Consider the following 21,995-nt stretch of genomic DNA (forward strand, 5'->3'; position numbering starts at 1 on the left):
CCATTTGTTTGTATTTTCTTTAATTTCTTTCATCAGTGTTTATAGTTTTCAGCCTACAAGTCCACTTCCTTAGTTAGGCTTATCCATCCCTGAGCGTTTTATTCTCTTTGATAATATTGTAAATGTAATTGTTTTCCTAATTCCCTTTTAGATTGTTTACTGTTACTGAGTAGGAACAAAACTGATTTTTGCATCTTGATTTTGTATTCTGTAAGTTTGCTAAATTCACTTATTAGTTCTAACATCTTTTTTTGTGGAATTTTTAGGATTTTCTTACATATAAGATCATGTCAACTCTGAACAGATCATTTTACTTCCTTTTTTCCAATTTGGATGCATTACGTTTCCTTTGTTTGATTAATAGCGCTGGTTAGGACTTCCTATACTGTATTACATAGAAGTGATGAAAGTGGACATGCTTGCCTTGTTCCTGATCTTAGAGTAAAAGCTTTCAATCTTACATCATTGAGTTTTATGTTAGCTGTGGGCTTTTCATAAATGGCCTTTAATATGCTGAGGTAGTTTCCTTCTGTTTCTAATTTATTGAGTCATTTTATTAGAAAGGGTGTTGAATCTTGTCAGGTGCTTTTTCTCCATCAATTAAAATGATCATGTGGTTTTTGTCCTTTACCAATGTGGTATATTACATTGATTGATCTCTTTTTTTAAAAATTTTGTTGGGGAATATTGGGGAACAGTGTGTTTCTCCAGGGCCCATCAGCTCCAAGTCACTGTCCTTCAATCTAGTTGTGGAAGATGTAGCTCAGCTCCAAGTCCAGTCGCCATTTTCAGTCTTTAGTTGCAAGGGGCGCAGCCCACCATCCCATGTGGAAATTGTACCAGCAACCTTGTTATGGAGAGCTCACACTCTAACCAACTGAGCCATCCGGTCGCCCTGTTGATTGATTTTTATATGTTGTAAAATTTTTGTATTCTAGGAATAAATCTCACTTGATCATGGTATATAATTTTTATGTGCTGTTGAATTCTGTTTGCTAGTATTTTGTTGAGAATTTTCGTATAAATATTCATGAGGAATATTGGTCTATAGTTTTTGTATAAATATTCATCAAGGATATTGGTAGTTCCTTTGTCTGGCTTTGGTATCATGTGATATTGGCATCATTGAATGAGTTTGGAAATGTTTCCTCCTGTTCAAATTTTTGGAAGCATTCCCGCAGGTTAGTGTTCATTCTTTTTTAAATGTTTGATAGAATTCTCTGGTGGAGTCATCTGGTCCTGAGATTTTGTTTGATGAGAGGTTTTTGATTACTCATTCAATCTTCTTCCTTGTTATTGATCTGTTTATATGTTCTATTTCCTTATGACTCAGTCTTGGTAAGAGTGTTTCTAGGAATTCATTCATTGCTCCTAGGTTTCCAATTTGTTGGAGTGCAGTTGTTTATAGTAGTCATTTGTAATCTTTTTTATTTCTGTAGCATTGGTTATAATGTCCCATGTCTTATTTTTATGTAAAGCTTAGTGCTTTGTACAAAATTGATGTATATTAACACAGGATTGACAAATTACATAATTTCTTACTAAGCAATTTAAAGTTGTGTGTTTATACTTTGATTTGCAATTCTGTCGCTGTGTTGACTGGTCGGGTGGACCAAAATTATTTTGATTTTTGTGACACCTTTTATTGTGAAATACAAAAAAGTGCATAAAATTGCAATATACAGCTTGTCAAGTAGTTATGAAGTGAACACTTGTGTAACTAATCCCCAGATGAAGAAGTAGAACAAGGCCAGCACTCTAGATATTGCTCCTCCACAGGTAACTATCTTGACTTTTGAAATAATCATACTTTTATTTTCTTAATGGTTTTACCACCATTATTTGGATTTCTCATCAATATAAGTAGAGTCTTGCCTGGTTTGGAGCTTTTGATGGAATCATACCATATGTACTCTCTTTTCTCCTTTCCTTCAGCCTCCTATTCGTAAGATTCACATATGTGATTGCATTCCATTTTCAATACTGTGTATAGTATTTCAGTAACTGACTAAATCACAATGTATTCATTCTGCTGTTGCTTACATTTTGGGGCTGTGAAACATTCCTTTGTTTGTATATTGGAACATAGTTGCATGAGTTTCTCTGGGAATATTATCTAGATGTAAAATTGCTGTGTTGTAGGGTACGCTTAACTATGTTACACAGTAATGGCAAACTTTCCCAAAGTGGTCATGGCAGTTTATGCCTCCACTGGTACTAGGAGAATTTCCATTATTCTACATTCTTGCCAACAAATACTTAGACTTGTCAAGTTTTAAAATGTTTGTTTAACCTCATTACAGTTGTAATTTGCATTTACCTGATTACTGATTAGGTTGAGCATCTTATACGTTTTAGTCATTTGTAGGTTATTTTGCATTTTCTTTGAATGCAGGCCATCTTTTTTTTAAATCCGTTTAAATTTGTTGGGCTCTTTGACTCTCTGAGTTGATGTCTTTTATCATACTAGAAAACTCTTAGCTATTACTTTTTCAGAAAAAAAAAGAAAAAATACTCCCTCTGCCTCATTCTCTTTTAGAATCTCCATTTAATTGAATGTTAGTCCTTCTCCTTGTATCGCCTTTGTCTCCTAAACTACTGTTGTTTCCCATCTTTTTCCTTTTCTGTGCTGTGTTTTGGATGACTTCTTCTGATCTGTTTTCTAGGCCACACATTCTGTAGCTATCTATAGTCTTCTATTAAATTTATCCATTGAGTTTTCACTTACTGCATTTTCCATTTCTAGGAGTTTTTAGTATTTTTTTAAAGCATCTAGGTCCTTTTATCTTCTGTTTCCTGCAGATATTTTTAAGCCTGTTTTTATTTAAATATAGTAAGTATAACTGTATAGTCTATCGTGATAATTCTGATATTATAAATCTTTTTGAATCTGTTCACTAATTGTCTTTGTAGACGCTTGCTCACGGTGCTTTGTGTGTTTGGTTATCTTTGTATGCTAGTCGTTCTCTTTGAAAAATTATTTGTAGGGACAATTTGAGGGCTAGAATGTAGGTCCTTATTCCAGAGAGAATTTCTGTTTGCTTTACATTCAAGAACACGTTACATTCATGACTTGAGGTTTGTTGGACCATCAGGTGATGGGAATTTGGACTGGCTCACTCTTTCTCTGAGGGTATAGTCCTTTGGAGTCCCAGTTTATTTCCTGTGGGGAGAGGGAGGGTATGTTATAAACCACTACTTTGGCTGGGCCCTGAGGTAAATTTCTCACCTATTCCCTTCTGATTCCATCAGACCTAAGTTGATATTCTTGCTTTGGCAAATGCTCTCCAGACAAAAATAACTTCTGTGGTCCACTTGAGTGTTCGGATTCCTACTTTTCCTTCAGTTTTGCCTAGAGATTGCTTACTTAAACTTGGCAGCTTTTTGGTGCTTTTAGTGATTAAAAAAAAAAAAAAAAGTCCATCATATTTAGTTGCTTGTACTGGAGAGATTGATCTGAGTAATGCTGACAGCCATTCCAAAAGTAGACATCATGCTTTTTTAAGAAGCAAGTTGAGTGAGATTAGTAATCCAATAGAAAGGATATTTAGAGGAATGTTTGGATATTTTTATATATTTGATGACTTTCTCAACAAATTTCTAGGACATAATGTAAAAAATTATAATTGGTTGAATGATGTTTTAAGTTAATTTTCAGTATGTGAAGTTTTATAGTGAATTTACTTCTTATAAACTTCTGCCTCTATCATACCATGAACCATTTACTCTTAATTGTTTGAATAGGACTAAAGTCTCATAGCCCCTCTTTTATGTGTTTATCTTGTCAGTGTGGGGTGGCATAGGGCTGTCTGGAATGTGCTTAAAAGTAATGAAATTTTAGAAACTGAAAACTAATAATTCTAATTGACTCACCATGCCAGAAGTGTTTATTCATTATTGCTTGGTCATTTATATTGCATGTTCAAGCAGTTTTTAGGTTGTGGAGTTCATAGTTTTGATCATAGTAATAAACAATTAGAAAAAACTTCTCAGACCTGTCCTTGTGTATGTTCCTCTGACTTTTCTACATGGTCACAACTGCTTGTTGTACACTCTTAGCCCACATTTGCAACACAGTGTAGTTTAGTCTTTTAGGGAAATACTCAGCTGATCAGTAGGTTTGGTAATAGCTTACCCGAGAACGTTATTGTTCTCATCAGGAAAGAGCGTAGGACTGGGCCCCAGAAGAACCTTACTGTGCTGGCTGAGAAGCATCTGTTAGGTGAACACTTAGGGAAGTTATTTATTTGAAGGTGTCCAAGCCCCAAATAAGAAGGGTACCACCTCCTACCTTGTTGGTTTTGGGTTATTGATTTAAATTGCATGAATATATGGTTAACCTGGTACAAATAAATATTTGTTGGTTCTATTAGGAAAAATCACTGAGAGCTAATATAATATTTTATAGTGCTTAATCACAGCATTTTCTACTTTACATCTGCTTTTTATTTTTTATTTTTTTACTTATAGTAGACCCAAATGCTTTGTACATTGTAGAACCCCTCAAGTTCTCTCCAGAAAAAAAGGTAATATTTTATTTCTTTTCAAGTGTATTGGTGTGTTTTGTGGTAGTAGATAAAGAAATAGGTTGAAAGAGTTAATATAACCTTTAAGTGGTCCTTACATAACTGTTTCCTTTTAGTCATGGTGATGAAAAAAATGTTTACGGGTCAGCAAACTGCAATCCATAAGCCATATCTGGCCTGCGGCATGTTTTATATGAGCCTGGAGCCATTTTTAAAGGATTGTAAAATTAAAATAATATGCCGGAGATATAATATGTGACCTGCAAAGCCTACAATAGTTACTGTATGGTCTCCAAGGAAAAAGCCTGCCGATCTGGCTGAAAATCAGTGTTCATTGAGTATCAGTGCGGGTCAGGTACCATGTGCCCTATCCTGTATCTTCCCAACAACCTGAGTTTTTCCAGGAGAAAACTGAAACCCCGAGTTTTTATCTTCTTTAAATGACCCATTCAGTACGTGGCAGATCTCAGAATATACATAGGCCTTCTGGTGATCAAGCCTGTGCTTTTTTCCATTTTGCCTCACAAAGTACGTTGTACGCAAGTATTTTGATTAGAGGTGATTGTCTGTGGGTGACAGAACGGGGGCTTTAGAGCCAAATAGCCTCGGATTCCATCCCAGCTTGGCACTGACTATGTCTTGACGTGGGCAGGGACTCAAACAATACCAGGAATAAAATCCTCACTTTTCAGGGTTAGAAAGTAAGATATACATGAAAGCAACTAGGATAGTAGATACTCAGATGATGGTTAGCGCCCCCTAAATCTGCATTCAGAGGTGGCAGGTGAGAGTTTTGATTGAATAGTAGTTACTAAATACCCTGTTTCCCCGAAAATAGACCTAGCCAGACGATCAGCTCTAATGCGTCTTTTGGAGCAAAAATTAATATAAGACCTGGTATTATATTACATTATATTATAATTATATTATTATTACATTATATAAGACCTGGTCTTACATTATAGTAAAATAAGACCGGGTCTTATATTAATTTTTGCTCCAAAAGACGCATTAGTGCTAATGGTCCTGCTAGGTCTTATTTTCAGGGAAACACGGTAAGAGGGTCATGATGATGTCTGTACAGAACGTAATGGTATGTTTTGCTGTTCATAACACTGCTTTACTTTTCACCAGGAGGTGGCACTGTCCTCCATTAGCTCAGCTCTCTAGATGTTTGATTACATAACTAGCTACTGGAGCTCTAATTCCTACCCCTTCTTTTACTCATGTTATAGAAGAAACGCTGCAAGTACAAAACAGAAAAAATTGAGACCGTAAAGCCAGCAGATCCATTGCACCCTGTAGCCAATGGAGACATAAAAGGAAGGAAGCCCTTTACGAACCAGAGAGATTTTTCTAATATGGGAGGCGTTTATCACTCATCTTATAAGGGTCCTCCATCTGAAGGAAGCTCGGAAACTTCGTCACAGTCAGAAGAGTCTTATTTTTGTGGCATTTCAGCTTGCACGAGTCTGTGCAATGGACAGACCCAAAAGACAAAGACTGAGAAGAGGGCTTTAAAACGAAGGCGCTCTAAAGTCCAAGACCAAGGAAAGTTGATAAAAGCTCTGATACAGACTAAGTCAGGGTCATTGCCGAGCCTGCATGACATCATGAAAGGAAACAAAGAGATCACCGTGGGAACATTTGGTGTTACAGCAGTCTCGGGACATACCTAGAATTAATCCAACTTTTCATACTGGAGACTTTATTGTTGTTCTTTGAAGAACAGTCTGTGGTATTTGAAGGGTTTGTGGGGGTGGGGGGGAGAAAATATTAACAGGAAAAGTATTCAGAAATTATGATTTCTGCCTTTTTGAAAAGTAGGTGGGATTGTGTCAATCTTGGTTAACAAGCTGCAGCTCTAATAAGGCTGATAAGTTCTTGGAAGGACACCGATAAACGTTTTATACAGATGTTTTTTCACAGATTAATTACTGGGGCAAAAGTAATGTGGAAGCCCAGTCCTTGGGTGAGATAGGAACGGAAGCCTAAATCTTTTCCTTTAGCTTTGTTCCTATTTCTCGCACCTTCCCATATTTATGTGCCTTTTGTCTATTTATAATGCCACTGGAAGAGGAGGGGGAATTTTTTCTGTCATTTGATTTTTTTTTTCCATTTTTTATTTTTTATAACTTGGTTAGTTTTCTGAAGCCGCAAACACTACAAGGCTTTAAGGTGATCTGCGCCTGAAGTTCAGCAGTGGGGTCAGACAGTGGAAAGATCCTGAAGACCTGTCAGCCAGACCTGGTTAGCCAACTCACTTGAAACAAATGCTTGCTGGAATTTTTAAGTCTGTTCTTTTAGGTAAATGGTGATAATGTTATTTTCATTTAACTTATTCACACTAGCTTTTTTTTTAGTTATTAATTCAATGAGAAAAACACAACCACAAGATCTTTTCTTACGTATGACTGGTATTTGCAGATAACTGTTTTATAAATTCACCTTTTTAACACATTTAACCACTTGTACAGGTTTGCTTTAGCTACATTACATTTTGAACATCTACAGTAAGCACTAATTCTCCAGCCTTTCCATTACTACATATAGACAATGTGAAGGTTTGTCAGATGAGTGCAGGCCTCACGTGACGGAATCACTGCGTGTGGACGCGTGCACGGAACCAGCAGTGAGTGTCAAGCCTTGTCCATCGGTCAAGTCGGAAGGGATTGTATAGTCCTTGGTGTTTGCTTGCTTTGTAGTGGCTGCAAATGTGCAGAGGTATCCATGTGTGATGTCCATGTGTCTGTCTTCATTTTGTCCTTTCCCTTTAATTGGCAGCGACTGTCTGAGTAAAATGATTTGTTAGTATGTGTTTGTACAGTAATGAGTGAAAGTGGAAAATTTCTTTTTGAAAGGGAGAGAATTGACCATTTTGTGTTGTAAGACTTAACTTATTGAGCACTTTTAGTAATAACTATTTTTAAACTTCTCTAATACCTTTCTGGGGGTATTGTTTGTAATGTGACTTATTTAAAGCCTATTTCGTTTGTTTAAGTTGCTGCTTTAGGTTGACAGTATGTTCTAGGTGATTTACATTTTTTTTCCAGTCTATACAGTTAGCCATTCAGAACAAGAGGCCTGATTGTATAGAAACCCACTGAGAAGCGGTCCAGAGTGCGCAGGCGGGGCGGGAAGTCACCCCGTGGCAGCACCCCGTGTCGTGGGAAGGTGACTTTTCACTGTAGCTATGGAGCTGTAGTGCCATTAGAAACTGTGAATTTCCAAATAAATCTGAACACTTGTCTTTATTAATTACTGGCTCTTCTGTTCTTTGAAGGAGAACTTACAATTTTGTTGTTCTGAACATAGATTTAAGTTTTTGCCACTTTAAAAACTAAATTCAGCAGTGCCTTGTTACATAATTGATCACATTGCACCCAACTACAAACTGATTGAACTTTCACACATATTGTTCCCATTACAATCATAATTTCACCATTTCAAACACTAAAATGAGTGTTCTGAATTTTTATTTACTGGAGAGAATACACATATGTGCTTTTTCTCTCATTAGGTGCCATCTTTAAGACTACTCATTTTTTATTTTTTCCATATCTAATATGGAAACACTTTACAACTTGGGTTTTACTTTTCCTCTCTGATATTATACCTACCTAAAGAGAAGTGAAAATTCTTGCTGATAGTAGATTTGTGCCTGGTAAGCAGCAGAGCTGCAGCTATAAAAAAATGGCTTTCAGTGTTTAATAGCCTACCTCCTTACGTCTTCTAATGTTAAGGAAAGCATTAAAACACTGAGAAAGGGATTCAGCAGGAGCAAGAATACAAGTCAAACAGTTCTTTGTATTGGGCTTTTTAAAATATTGAGTTATACGTACAGATAATTTGAAGAATTAAATAGCTTTATAAGGTTTATACAGAAAAGCAGTTTTCTGTTCTCTGCCGCTACAGCCCCACCCCCACCACCAGGGATTTCCTTTTCCCCACCAGCTACTGTTTCCAACTCTGCATCTCCAATTAGTGTGCTTATTTTGCCACTTACCGATTTCCCAGTTTTAGATCTATCCCCAATTCAGATACATAAGCTTGTAGGCATGAATATGAAACATGTACACATCACCTGAACACATCTAATTAACATCACAGTATATTAAATAACGTCCATATAGAAATACTGAGCCCTACATTTATAAAGTTACTCGTAGTTACTCAATAGAATAAAGAAACTCTACATTTCATAAAATAAAGTTATTAAAAACCTCATGCTTTCTCCGCAACTTCTTAATTTGAAAAATTTCAAATCCACCGAAAAGTTGAATACCATGCACCTCTTCCCAGATTCAGCAGTTAACATTACACACACACACACACATACACACACACACACACACACTCTACACATTTTTTAGGTGGCTCATTTGAAAGTTGAGACATACGACCTTTTAGCTCTGAGTACTTAAGCGTGTGTTTTCGAAGAATCGGGACATTCACCTACATGACCATAATGCTAGTATCAGCCCTAGCTTGGATTCCATGGTCAATCCTTAAAATCACTCCTTTGCATACACTTTCAGCTTTCTTGCCTCTCTCTTGCTTTGCTGTACCTGCTGGGCAAAAGCACAGCCCTGGTTAGATCCAGCTTCCTGCCTCCTGCACACCCTCCACAAATCACAGCAGGCCAGGTTGCGTCACCGGGACTGTTCTCACTTCGATTTCCAGTTACAGATCTCAAGCAGGCCCTTAGTGCCCCATTAAGAGAAGTGGCTATTCGTTTGAGAGGGATATTTATCTTAATGCCTTTACTATATTTTTTTCTTCATTTGGCATAGAATTTGGATTTTATCAAATGCTTTTGAACATCCAGTTAGCAATTTTTAAAATTCTCTATCTTATGTAATTATTCTACTGATAGATTGTCTAATATGAAGCCATCCTTGTACTCCTTGGATAAATCAACGTGATTTTTAAATCTATTGTTCTGTTTCGGGTTCTGTATGGGTCAGATTGGGTTGGGCTATCTTTCAATAACAAATCAACTCTAATCTCAGTGGATTAACACAATGAAATATATTCCTCACTTGTGGAAAGTCCAGCACAGGTTGGTCGGCCCTTCTCAATCTTAAGACAGTGATACTTGGAACACAATGTCTCAAAGGTTGATGTAATAGGGGAAGAGAAGCATGGAGAAGGCACACTTGGTCTTAACTGCCTCAGAATGACTCATTATTTACACTCACAGTCCAGTGTAAGCTTAGTGACGTCCCAGCCCAACTGCAAGGGAAGCTGGGAAATACAGTTCTCCTGAGTACCCAAGAAGGAGGGAGTGTGTGAACATAGGTCACTGTCTCTGCCAAAAAGTATTTAAAATTCTTCCTATTATACATCTATCTGTCTATCAGCCTGTGTCTTCTATATGGATGCAAAGATCTGTTTCACAGTTTCCTGAAGCATTGTTTCAGTCATATTTTTCCAAGACAAATATTGTGTCTGTATCTTCAGGATGCTTTTTCTTTCCCTTCCTCTGCAGAATATAAGACACTCTTCTTAACTCATTTGTGTAAGAAGACACATTCAGAGTCAGCACTTTTAACAGTCTGGGTGTTTATATTGTTTTAGGCCCTTTTTTTGGTCTATTAAAAGTGGTGACTCAATCACTTTTAGGCCTGGGTATTTTCTTGCCCCAATACTCTTACACATAATGTTTTCCTCAAACTAGTTATCTTTCCTTGTCACACTGCCTAAGTCTGACCCAGGGGAGGCCGTGATGTTTGATTCCATCATGCACTTCTAGTGGAGTTTTCCTGTCTTTACTCTTCCCTACATCAACTGTAGGGGCTCTGCCTCCCAGAATGCAACGCAGTATCCTCACTTCACATCTGCTCATGTCCAGCTTTTTTCTGGGAGGTGCTCTGTCTCATGGATGTAGAAAGAATACCTGTAGTATGTAACTACCGGATAAAATATATATATATATGTGATTTTATATATATATATATATGAGTCCTTTGAAAAGGCGTTTTGTTCAATGAAGTGAAGTGAATATTTGATGAACACTTATCAATGAGGCAGGGACCACTACCGCCCTTAACTTGAAGTCGGCAGAGTCCAATTTTAAGAATCAGGCAGCAGTGAGGAGAAATGAACAGCGTTCGCATCAGTGGTAAAGAAAAGTCTTCTCTCCCCAACAGCCGGCAATCACAATTCTTATTTATTGGGGTTTATGGAACTTTAAAAGAGGAAGTACAAAAATGACTCAAAATCCCCACATGAAAAAGAATATTGATTTGAGGGAGCGTGAGATGCTAATGAACGTCACATCAAAGAGGCCGTACTTCAAAATAATGACTAGCACAGCAGAGAGCGGAAGTTGTGGCTCTCCTTCCCCCCAAGAGTCTCTGATCTCCCCTAACACCCCCAGAACACCCTGCACACATGTAGCAAGAGCCCCACCCGAGTTTGATGAACACTGATGGTGGGGGGAGTCTATATCCCAGAGCAATAGCATTGAAGTCACTCAAATGCCTGCAATATTTACCACAGGGCCATATTGCCTGTTCCAGCTGTGGCACATGGCTGTTGGCCTAGTAATAGTTACGTCAGGTAAAGAAAACTGGGCATTTCAGAGTGTTTATTCTTTTCACTGCAGTAAGAGCCATCTCTGCTGGCTATTTGAAGGTTAGTAAGCCTTTGTTATCAGGAGTGAGCCGAGCCTGGTGCTAAGGCGCTCACCTTTACTCATTCCTGTGGTGACTGAACTGATTCATAGACTGTTATTTATGACCAATAAATTATCAATTAATCTTTGAACGGTGGCTGTGGGTATTTCCATTCTACAATATTCATGAAAGAGGAGCCACAACTAAAAAACAACCTAGACGTGAAATTGAAGGCAATGATTTCTTGTCCTCGAGATTTCCACAGAGGAACATTCATTGCTAATATATTTCATAGCCCCTCTAAGAGGAATTACAGGCACACGGACTCCCACTGGTAATGAGGTGAGTTTTCCCCAAATCTGCAATCTGATTTTTCATCCTGTGTTTTATAGATCTTAGGGCTCTTTCTCTGTGGAATCTAGGAACTGTTAGCAACTGATGTATTAGCCTGAGTTCAAAAGGGGTCTGACAGATCTTTTATGGTCTAACCCATTTCAAAACTTTTCCTGAGTAGCACAATCTAGACCTTTCAAATCTTCTAGTCCACCAGCACATTCTCCCAACATAAACAGCCTTTTGAGGGGGGCGGGGGGAGGCAACAGGCCCAGCCAGGTGCTGCTACAGGCTGTGTCAAGCCTTGTCCTGCATTCTTTGTGGTGGCCTGAGAAGAAAAGATGACACAGATGCTTGTGCATGTCTGTGCGTCTTCCAAGGAAAACAACCATCACTTTCAGACAAAGACTGTCTAGATACACATTTAAGGAAATGTGTTCGAACCTTCTTCATCACTCCACACGTGCCTCTATTCTAATACTGAATCGTGATGTTCCCATGACAACCATTTGCTTATATGGCTGTCTATCCCTCCTGACAAAACAGTGAGGTTCTGTGTTTAAATGCTCCAGGCGTGGTATGGTGAAAAACTATAGGACAAAGGAACGTGTCGTTCTGCCTGCGCAGGGCAGAGTGTTGAGCTGTGTCTTGAAGAACGAGGAGTTTACCAGGCAGTGGAAGCAGTGGTGATGGGCATTGTCGGGAAGGGTAGGGCTTAGAAGTGGGCATCATGAGGGCGTTTCATCCAGAAAGAGCCCTGCAAAGCCCCGAGGCATGAAGAGCAATGAGCTTCATAGCCAGAGCTGGCCGTTGACCAGATGGATTTTAATCTCTTTTCCAGGATCAAGGCCATCAGATTCTTCTCTCTCCTCCTAGCTTTCTCTCATCATATGAAGATGCCATTACTGAACCGCCATCACAAGCTTTCTGCTCATGGAGATGCATTAGTAGGTGTGGGACCTCCAAACTCCTGTCTAGCCTCATTGTGACCGTAGGCTTGTGTTTGAGACGATGGCTTGGCTGTCATTGTAGATCATTGTGGGTCCTCATTGGTTCTATTCTGGGCTAATCAACTTCTGTTTCTAAAATCTATGAGCACCATAGGGACATCTCATCCTTTTTAAGCAAAGAGTGGGAAAGGTGAATCACTTCCTCATTTTCTTCATTGCCTTTCTCCACAGAGGACATTAAAAACAAACAAACAAAAAAAAAAAAAACAGTAAAAACAACAACAAAAAACAACTCCAAAGGAAGTACAAGAGAAAAACATAGTTTTTAAATAGTAATCAGCATGGAAGAAATAAAGACACAAATGACCCAGGAGACTGAGTTCAGAAGACAGAGTCAAGGAAAAGATCAACCCTCATAGGTATTTATGTCAGCAAAACGATGACTCTCCCTTACAAAAAACAAGACTTCACATCAAAGAGGTAAGCGACCTGGGGGAATAATTTCTCTTGAGTAACTGGAGACTGAGGCCACGTCTGATCTCTGCTGCGCGTTATTCAAGAGTTTTGCTTCTCAGATCGTGTGCCAGGTGTGCCTCAGAGTAGGGGGCAGTGTGGTGTAGATCGTCCCCACCCATGGATCCCATCCGATGGACCTGCCAGGGCCCCTCCTCTTTGGGGGTCACTGATCTGAAATGGACCTTCTTCATCTGAGTTTGGCAGAGGGTCTCGAGAAACCTGGAATTCTGTGCAAATTTTGAATTTATTTTTACTTGTCTAGGGGTCTTGACTATGATCAAGTTTGCAAAGAGTTCTCACTCGCAAGCAGGTTTAAAACTCCATGTTTGGTACCATTGTGCTTTGAATCCTTCCTTCCTTTTTTTCCTTTTTGTGGGGGGAGGGAAAAAATGGTGAAACCTCCCTTTGATGTTTAGTCACATCTCCCTTGAAGTGGGATCTGAAGGACCCGGGAAAAATCACATCAGAACCCTTTTCATCAGGCTATTTTCAAAGTTCTGGTAATAATCACACATTATGCTAATGTGGAAGAAATGGGAAGACACCCTCTATAGAGGCCTGTGTTTGTGCACAGGCGTACAAATGGAGCCCGTACAGAAGCAGGAGGTTTTATGCATGACCACAGAAGCGTGGTGCAAACAAGTATGACGATTAAAAGAAAGGCCACAAGAAGGGGGGAAGCTGTGCATGAGGCCAAGCTTGCAAAAATGCAACATCGAACTACAAGGACCTCTTTTTTTTGTTTCTAGAAGAAGACAGCTGTGACAAGTGGCAGCTCACTGATGACAGAGATCGGCAGAGTAGCCACATCTTGTCTCCGCCTGGGGAGGTAAGAAAACAAACCTCCCATAGGGGGAGAATGCTGGCTCTCAGACTTATTGATTGGGCAAAAGACCTGGACAATTTCATTGGCAGGAAAGGTAATAATCTAGGTCACAATTTCTGATTCAAATCTGCGGGGTCAAATATTTCCTTCTTAGAAAGGAACAAGTACGTGCCTGCTATGGGATAACACCCCCAAAATGGGTCAGCTTTCTGTGGTCAAACTAATATTTGATCACGATTCACCTTTTCACAGTTATATAAATAGTCACGCTAATGGGAAAAGACTCTCTAAATAATCTAAATAGCCTCATGGCGATTCAGGTCAAAAATTGTCACCAAATGAATTCAATTTAGGGCTCACAGCCAAGTGAGTTATGAGAAATTCCCAATTTTCAGACCTTCATGGAAGAGGATTTCAGATCTGTATCATATGTACATACATGTACAGATCTTTGCAACTCAACGTATAAAATATTCTGTAGAAAACATGCACATACCACCTACTGAAAATCATTGCAGAAATTGTCTAGGTATTGATATTCAGAATCAATTCAGTTGGACAATTTTTAAAATACTGAGGACATTCGTTTCTTTCAGATGTCTCCCACTCCTTCTAGTTTCTGTTTTTTGAAAGTTACATATTGTCTCCACATTCAAAGGGACAGGTTTCGGGTATTCAGGAATGAGATGCGTCTGAGTCTGGTGAATGTGACGTAATAAAGATAAATGTTTGGTTTTGTCCTGGGTTCCCTGCACACAGCTCCTAAACCGTGGGATCTCCAGAGTGATGAATGAGGTGATTGGTGGTTGGGGGCTCTTAGTTGGCTTCAGAGTGGGGGGTGGGCTGGTGGCCAGAAAGACCGAGACATGACTACAGGGTTGGAACTTGCAGCCCTCCACTGGCACTCCGGGGAGGGCAGAGGGGCTGGAGACTGAGTCAAACACCAAATGACCAAGGATTGACTTAATTCTGTCTGTATAATGAAACCTACATTAAAAACCCTAAACAATGGAGCTTGGAGAGCTTAGGGGTTGGTAAACACGTGAAGGTGCTAGGAGGGTGCCTGGAGGCTTGAACCCGTGATCTGTAGCCGGTCAGTCAGAAGTAGGGGAGGCCTGACTTTGAGCCACCCTCAGAAGTTTGGGGGAAGTCCATGGGACTGGGTGCTTAAGCTGTTGGAAAGTCCGGGAAGTTAGTGTCAGAACTGAAACGAATTGCTGAATATCCAGTTGGTGTCTGGAGAATGGGAGAGTTGGTTGTTGGTGCTGGAAGACACCCCAGAGTGAGGCGTTCTTCCTGGTGATTCTCAAACTGTGTTCTTCTGGAACACCGGTGTTGCTCAGCTGACTCAGGTCCTCTGTTGTGGTAGCTGAATAATGAGAGTTTCTAAAATTGCTGGAAAAGAAGTGCAGATGTCCTCAAATTGTGCTTCATGAAGACAAAAGCCAGAGATAAGCTTAACACCCAGTCACAGAGGCACATTGAGTTGCCAGCGTCTGACCTGGGACCAGAGAACTGTGTCCAGCACCCTAGATCGCGCCTGCCCTGGCCCTGAGACCAACTTGAAACCAACGGATCTCACTTTTGACCTTGACTTGGCTCCTTAAAACTATTCCACCTTGGGCTAATTATTTACTATTTCTAAGTCTCAGTTTCCCTTTCTTTTATCTACATTATCTATATCATCATCTATCTATCTATCATCTATTTTCTATCAATTAATCATTTACCATCTGTCATTATTGCTAACTATCCGTCTAGCCATCTATGGTAGACATTAAACTATTCATCAGTATCCATTTCCTCTTACTTTCCAAGTTCTGGTAATAATCACACATTATGCTAATGAGGAAGAAATGGGAAGACACCCTCTATAGAGGCCTGTGTGTGTGCACAGGCGTACAAATGGAGCCCACACGGAAGCAGGAGGTTTTATGCATGACCACAGAAGTGTGGTGCAAACAAGTATGACGATTAAAAGAAAGGCCACAAGAAGGGGGGAAGCTGTTCATCTTACTTCTATGCATTAGGTTGCACACACACACACTCACACACACACCTACACATGGCCTGCTCTGGCCAATGAAATATGAGGAGAGGTGATGACCTGTGTCCCTTGTAGTAGAAGCATTTAAGAACTTGTACCAATTTTCCATCTCTCCTTCTCCTGGCTGCAGGTTGGCAGTGTACATGGTGATACCTTAGGTGGCCAGGGACCAGCCACTGTGGACTTTGTGTGAACAAGAAATACACTATTGTTGTGCTAGTGAGATTCTGGCATTGTTGGTAGTTAACCTCACTTAACTAATACATGGTCCTCTCTTATTTCAAAAAGGAGTTGAAGTGGCTGAAAGAGAAATACAGTACAATAGGGTAAAGTGACTGAGTAAACGAAGGATAGAATATAATAACGTTTCCCTATCAGAGTTATTGGGAGATGACGTCTTTACCCATCAGTGTGATTGATCATCGGTAGATGGAACAATATGAGACTCCAGCTCAGGTGTGCGTTTGGACCTTTCTGTTTGATGTCCCTCCCCAGCCCAGATACCTCTCTCACTTCCCGCCATGCTCAGGGAGGCCCTTCCTGACCTAGTTACTTACAATTATAACCCAGTTTTCTCCACCTCACACGCATTATTACCCTTATTTCTTTTTTGCCATCATACTTATCACCATCTTACTTGTTTTCTGTCTTCTCCAACACTAGAGTGGAAGCTCCATGAGGGCAGGAGTCTTTATCTATTTTGTTCCCTGCTATGTCCTCAGACCCAGAACAATGCCTGACATACAGAGTCAGCATCCGTACATATTTATGAGTGAGTTCTAAATGATTAAATTGTGACTTGATAGGAGTTTTCTGAATTCTTGGTACAGACACCACAGTGGAGGTAAGTAGCCCATTTCCTGGCACTCCAGCGTTTGGGAGAACAAGGCACACATGTCACACTGAGAACAGTCTTCTCCATGGACACCGTCCTTGACCTTGACCTGTCCATCAGCGCCTTCCCTGCCTCTGCTCCCTCCCCAGCATGCTGGTTTTTGACAACAACGTAATGAGAACTAAAATAAAACCGTGATTTACATTTTTTGAGCACTTAGGGTGTGCTAGCTACAAGGCTAAGTACAGTCCGTTCATGATCTATTTTGAATTTAAAAAAAAACAACACCCTGAATTCAGTATTATTATTATCTGTATTTTAAAGAAGAGGAAATTCAGTCTTAAAGATGGTAAATAGTGTGCCCAAGGGCACATTCGCCGTAAGTGGGGGTGCAGGTGTTTTAGTTCTCTGTTGCTCTATAGAAGGCCCCCAAACGTAGCAACTTGAAGCATTCATGATTTATCTTGGTTCTGTGGCTTGGATGGGTTCAGCTGGGTGGTTCTCTCTTGGAGTCCCTTGCATGACTGCATATGGTTGTGGTTGGATGGCAGCTGGCCTACATTCCAAGATGGCTTTCACATGCCTGGCATGTCACATGGGACAGCTGCAATACTTGGGGACTGCCGGGCATCGCTCTCTGTCTACATGGCACCCCCGCCCCCATTGTTAGCTTGGGCTTCCTCACAGCATGGACGCCTCCAGGTAGTCAGATGTATGACTAGTTTCTTATGAACTGGCAGTGTCTCTTCCATTGCATTCTAGTAGTTACACAGGCCCAGCTCAGATTCCTGGAGGAGGGGACATAAATATTGGGAACTGTGATTCCTTTGGGGGTGATTTTGGAGACTGGATCTCGGGGGGATTTTTAAATCAGACGTCCTGAACCCAGGCTTGAGGTTGCAAACTCATTTATCTAGACGGAGTAGGTAGGTGACATGGGGAAGAAGGGCCTGATACAAGGCCACTGAGACTGGAGAAAACCATGGTGAGTGGGGCGGGGGGCACAGCACCAGGCCCTGGAGGCTGCCCCTGCACGGCCCCGTCTACAGCACCTCTGACGTGCTGTGCGCTATGCCTCTTTCTGTCTGTCTCCTGCTGCCCGAGTTTCCAATGGTCACAGCCGCCTTTGTCTAACATTCTGAGAACCCCAGCCAGCGTGCCTGGAGGCTGGCTCGGTTTTCTAGAGGATCCACGGCGAAGGCCCCCTCTGCCTGTGTGTTGCCACTCCATGGAACAAGATGAGGGCTGAATTTCTGTTGCTGGGGTGTGGAGTACCCACATGTTCCACTGCACTCTGGAACGCCTGAGCTCTCGAGCCCAGACCGCAGAGGGCTGTGGGCAGATTGCCCTCTGATCTGTCTCATCTCTGGAAACCCTGACTTTCAAGCTGTGTCAGAGCCGCTCCAAAAGAAAGTGACCGGGCTTACACCCTGTGTGAGGAGAGGAGCAGCCATGGGCGACGTGTGGCTGGCTGCCCAGGAAGCTGGTGCCCTGGAAGGGTGGCTGTGGGGGGCAGCCCCCCCGCGGGCACCACTGTGTGTACCTCATTTTGTGAGAGCAGGGCTGGTGGTGCAAGGGGACAGCTGGGTTGTAGCTGCAGCAAAGCTCGCTGCCCACTGGACAGGCTGAGCCAGGCTGGCAGCAGTGCCTAGAGGATTCTGATTAGATGAGCAATGAGGAACCAGGTCACATATCAGACCGATAATTTCTCTTGAATTGGTTACATGCTTCATAGGAGCTTTTCGGTTGGATGGGCCCAAACATTTTTTTTTAAAACATCAAGTTCAAATGAAGGAGTGGAGATCCTTCTTCAAGCCCCACCTCACCTTCATCGTCCTCCATGAAGTATTTCCTCAGCTCCCACTCGGTCCATTCCTCCCCTCTCAGTCCTAATACGATTTCTCTCCTTTGCACCCAGTAATGTGGAGGGTTCCAGAGCGTCGCCCTCCGTGCAGTGCAGTGACTGCCCCGTGATGCCCTCTGCTTCAGGCGGTCCGTGCTCTGGACGCCCTGAGCGCGAGGACTGGCTGCGGCCTTTGCCCCGCCGAGGACGGCAGCGCAGAGCTCAGACTCAGGCGGGTGCTCAGGGGTCCACGGAACACCCCAAGGACTCCTCACACGCGCCTGTCGCTGGCCCTCTGCTGGTGACTGACGGCCTGCACTGGTCACACGCAGGGATGGGCGTTGCCAGGAGACCGCAACGTGCTTCTGATCATGCGCAGATCAGCTTGGTAGAGCCCGCGATATGGCATGCGGGTCAGAAAGGCGCGCTGTGCCTTCACTGCCCCTAACTCGCATGGCCATCGTACAGCCTGCGAGCCACACCCCTGGTCGGCTGGGTAAATTCCTTGAGGACAGGGCCACCTTGTGTTCTACTGTGTGCCCACAATGCTATGTGGGGCCCGGGGCTCAGTGGGGCTTGGTACAAGGTAGCTCCTGGCTCCGCAGCAGCTCATGAGCCTGTCCTGTGCCCCCTCCTCCAAAGCCACATGGGGAAGAGGGGCTGGTAATCACCTGGAAATCAACCAGGAGAGGCAACAAGAGATCAAGGCATCCACTCGAAAAGCAGGAGCTGATGCTTTTTGAAATCACGAAGGGCTGCTGGTGTGCCCCGGGAGGGACAGACAGCGGTCACAGAGAAGGAAGGACTTGGAGATCAGGGTGTCACTTATACGTGGAGGACACTTGGGTCTTAGCAATAGAGCAGACGTGGCTGGCAATGAACCCCAATTCAGCCCCTTTGGGTGCCTCTCAATTAAAACTTATTCTGGGGACCTGGAAAGCATTGTGGGAGTCGGAGGAGGCGAAACCTCATCAAAAACAGTTTCACATGCTCGCGCTGAGTCTCACTGGAAGGTTAGGTGGGTGGAGGACGAGACGTCAGCCCGGGATGAGCTCTTCCCTCTTGGGGAGCTCTCCTCTGCCACTTGGGCACCCGAACTGGAGCCAACACCCCCGTCTGGGTGGGGTTGACATTTCCTCATCTCAGGAGTTGGCAGAATTCAGGCCAGTGACAAAACAGTGTCACTGCCCTGTCACTGAAACTCTTATTCTCTTTCAGCATCCATTCAGTGTCCTTGTTGTGGGTTTAGTAGGTCTCTGTTGGTTTCACGTGACAGAAACCCAACTCAAATAGGCCTTCACAAAAGGAAAAAAAAAAAAAGAAAGGAAAGAAAGACAACTGGATGGCTTCCACAATTTATAAAATGTGGGGGTAGATCTCCAAGATGGAGACCCGCTAGAATCAGGCGGTGAGATGATATCACCAAGTATGTCTTGCCCGTCTCTCAGCACCGCTGTCTTCAGGCACACCCACGGAGACGACCAGTCCAGACCTCCCCTCCGTGTTACAACAAGCCTGGCAGCCCAAGAGCACTTCTTTCTCAGTAGCCCCACACAGGTCCCAGAACTGCCCGGTGATGGCACAGCTCGGGGCGCTTGGCCAGCTCTAAGCCAGTCACCGAGGCTTGTGAGATTCAGGCTTGAGTGACCGAGTCTTCCTGTGCCCATCCCTGGAGCAGGGGGATGTCTAGGTGTCACCAGTTTCGGTCGAACCACATCAACAAGTGGTTCCTCAAAGAAAACTGGACTGTTGTTACCAAAAACGGGCAGATGCAGGACCGATTTCCATCCCAGTGAGCATAGGTAGTCCCTCTGAGGATTTCTGCATCTTTTCTCCATGTAAGAGTGTTCACACAGCAACACTCATTTCTCTCCATCTAAAACAGGGGTGTCCAAACTTTTTTCAGCGGTTTTCACCAATGGCCATATGCGGTAAAATACACAAACAGCCGGGCTACTCACTCGAGGTGAAGTACGTATTGCCTCACCCTCACCTGGTTTATTTAAGTAAACTAAATATATTTTTAGAATTTGCTGCTGGCCAATTAACAATGGATTGCGGGCCGCAGTTGGCCCATGGGCCGCAGTTTGGACACCCCTGATCTAAACTGTAAGGGCTGGGCTCCTAAAATGGGTCTCCCTCTCCTCACTACCCTCCCAGCTCCGTATAGGAGTGAATATTTTTTTATTTTTTTTATTTTTTTAGCAAGTTGGATATTTTCTTGTGGAGCGCAGCCATCAGATACCATCACTTTTTTTTTTTTCCCAGTCCAGAGAAATAATCAAGAAGCACAATAACATTTTTAAAACCAATGATCTGGGAACAAAAGAGCATCATAAATTGATCTGAATGGAACCCCAAGGTCATGTGGTTTGAGCCCTATCTCCAGGGCGGTCGTGGCATTTGGAGCCTGCTGTGGGACGTACCTGGCCTTCCCGGACGTTGGGACACCAGAGGTGTGGCCCTGGCTCGGCCACTCACAACTTGGGTGAGCCTGAGGGACTCAGTGTTTTCTGGGTCTCAGGTTTCATACTAGATGCTTTCTCTAGAGTAGTCATTCCCTTTCTAAAGTACTTGTTTTTTGGCGAACACTCAAAAACCACAGGATTCTGGGTTGCACCTTCCCCATATTTGGAGACGGCAAAACGTTGGCACCATAAGAATTAAATTTAAAAAGCTTGATTCAAGAAGAGGAATGTGTGAGACGATGACGTTCCATCCTTTCAGGACAAGAGATGTCACTAGGTCGTGGATATCTTCAGATCCAGCATGGACTACACATAGTTTCTGGGACACATTCAATCAACTGTCAAGTGTTCACTGACCTTGTGTCATGAAGCTGCCCGCCAGCCATGAACAGATGCCCCCTACATGCCTGAAACTTGGAGCACATGAGGGAGGGAAAGAGAAGGACACCCATGCAGAGGAAATCTCTGAATTTAATGTATGCAGCATCTAATCGCTCTGAGATCTTTCGTTAATGGAAATGAGATGTTGCAGCCATGATACTCAGTAGATTTTGGGGAAGTCTTTCATCTCAGATTTCCAACTGGACAATGATGAAGTTATACTGGATGACCACACGCTGTTGAAACCCAAGGCAGGGTCATGCCTGACACAGGTTCACATGGTAGATGCAGAGTGAATGAATGAATGAATGAATGAATGAACAGATGCCTGAGTGCTAAGATTCATTTCAGTTCTAAGTCCCATGACTGTGAAAATAGGGATCTCGCTCCAGGTGTGAAAAGAGTATGTAGGTTCCAGAAGATGTGAAAAAAAATGGAGAGCAGAAAAGATGTGTCTGTGAACTAGAGAAAGGGGCTGTTGGGCAGGAGAAGAGATTCCTGAGAGGTGAGGTCGTGACACGTAGCTACTGCCCCAAGGCCTTCTGCGAAAGGAAGTGCTTCCTGCCGCCCTCTGACCACTTCCTCAGTATCCCACTCACGCCACTGCCCCCCACACCTTCACTCTGTGGAGCTGGAGCTGAAACAGAACC

The 21,995-nt window shown here is 42.4% G+C and overlaps 1 protein-coding gene across 7 annotated transcripts in view; it reads left to right on the forward strand.

Moving 5' to 3' along the window:
• Positions 1-7,784, forward strand: part of SUCO (SUN domain containing ossification factor) — a 60,283-nt gene extending 52,499 nt beyond the window's left edge. For 6 of the 7 annotated variants that reach the window (XR_012492812.2, XM_019722738.3, XM_019722012.3 and 3 more), the window contains 2 exons: positions 4,471-4,526; positions 5,762-7,784. Coding sequence is in view for 6 of the 7 variants with exons in the window: in XM_019722738.3 (XP_019578297.3) it covers positions 4,471-4,526; positions 5,762-6,205 (500 nt within the window). In the remaining variant the exon portion in view is untranslated. The remainder of the gene's footprint in view (positions 1-4,470; positions 4,527-5,761) is intronic. The other variant, XM_019719940.3, reaches the window with a different exon arrangement.
• The last annotated feature ends 14,211 nt before the right edge of the window (positions 7,785-21,995 follow it).

This window comes from Rhinolophus sinicus, chromosome 11, assembly GCF_057876585.1.
Source record: "Rhinolophus sinicus isolate RSI-liver-muscle chromosome 11, RSI-T2T, whole genome shotgun sequence".
NCBI classification, from domain to species: Eukaryota; Metazoa; Chordata; class Mammalia; order Chiroptera; family Rhinolophidae; genus Rhinolophus; species Rhinolophus sinicus.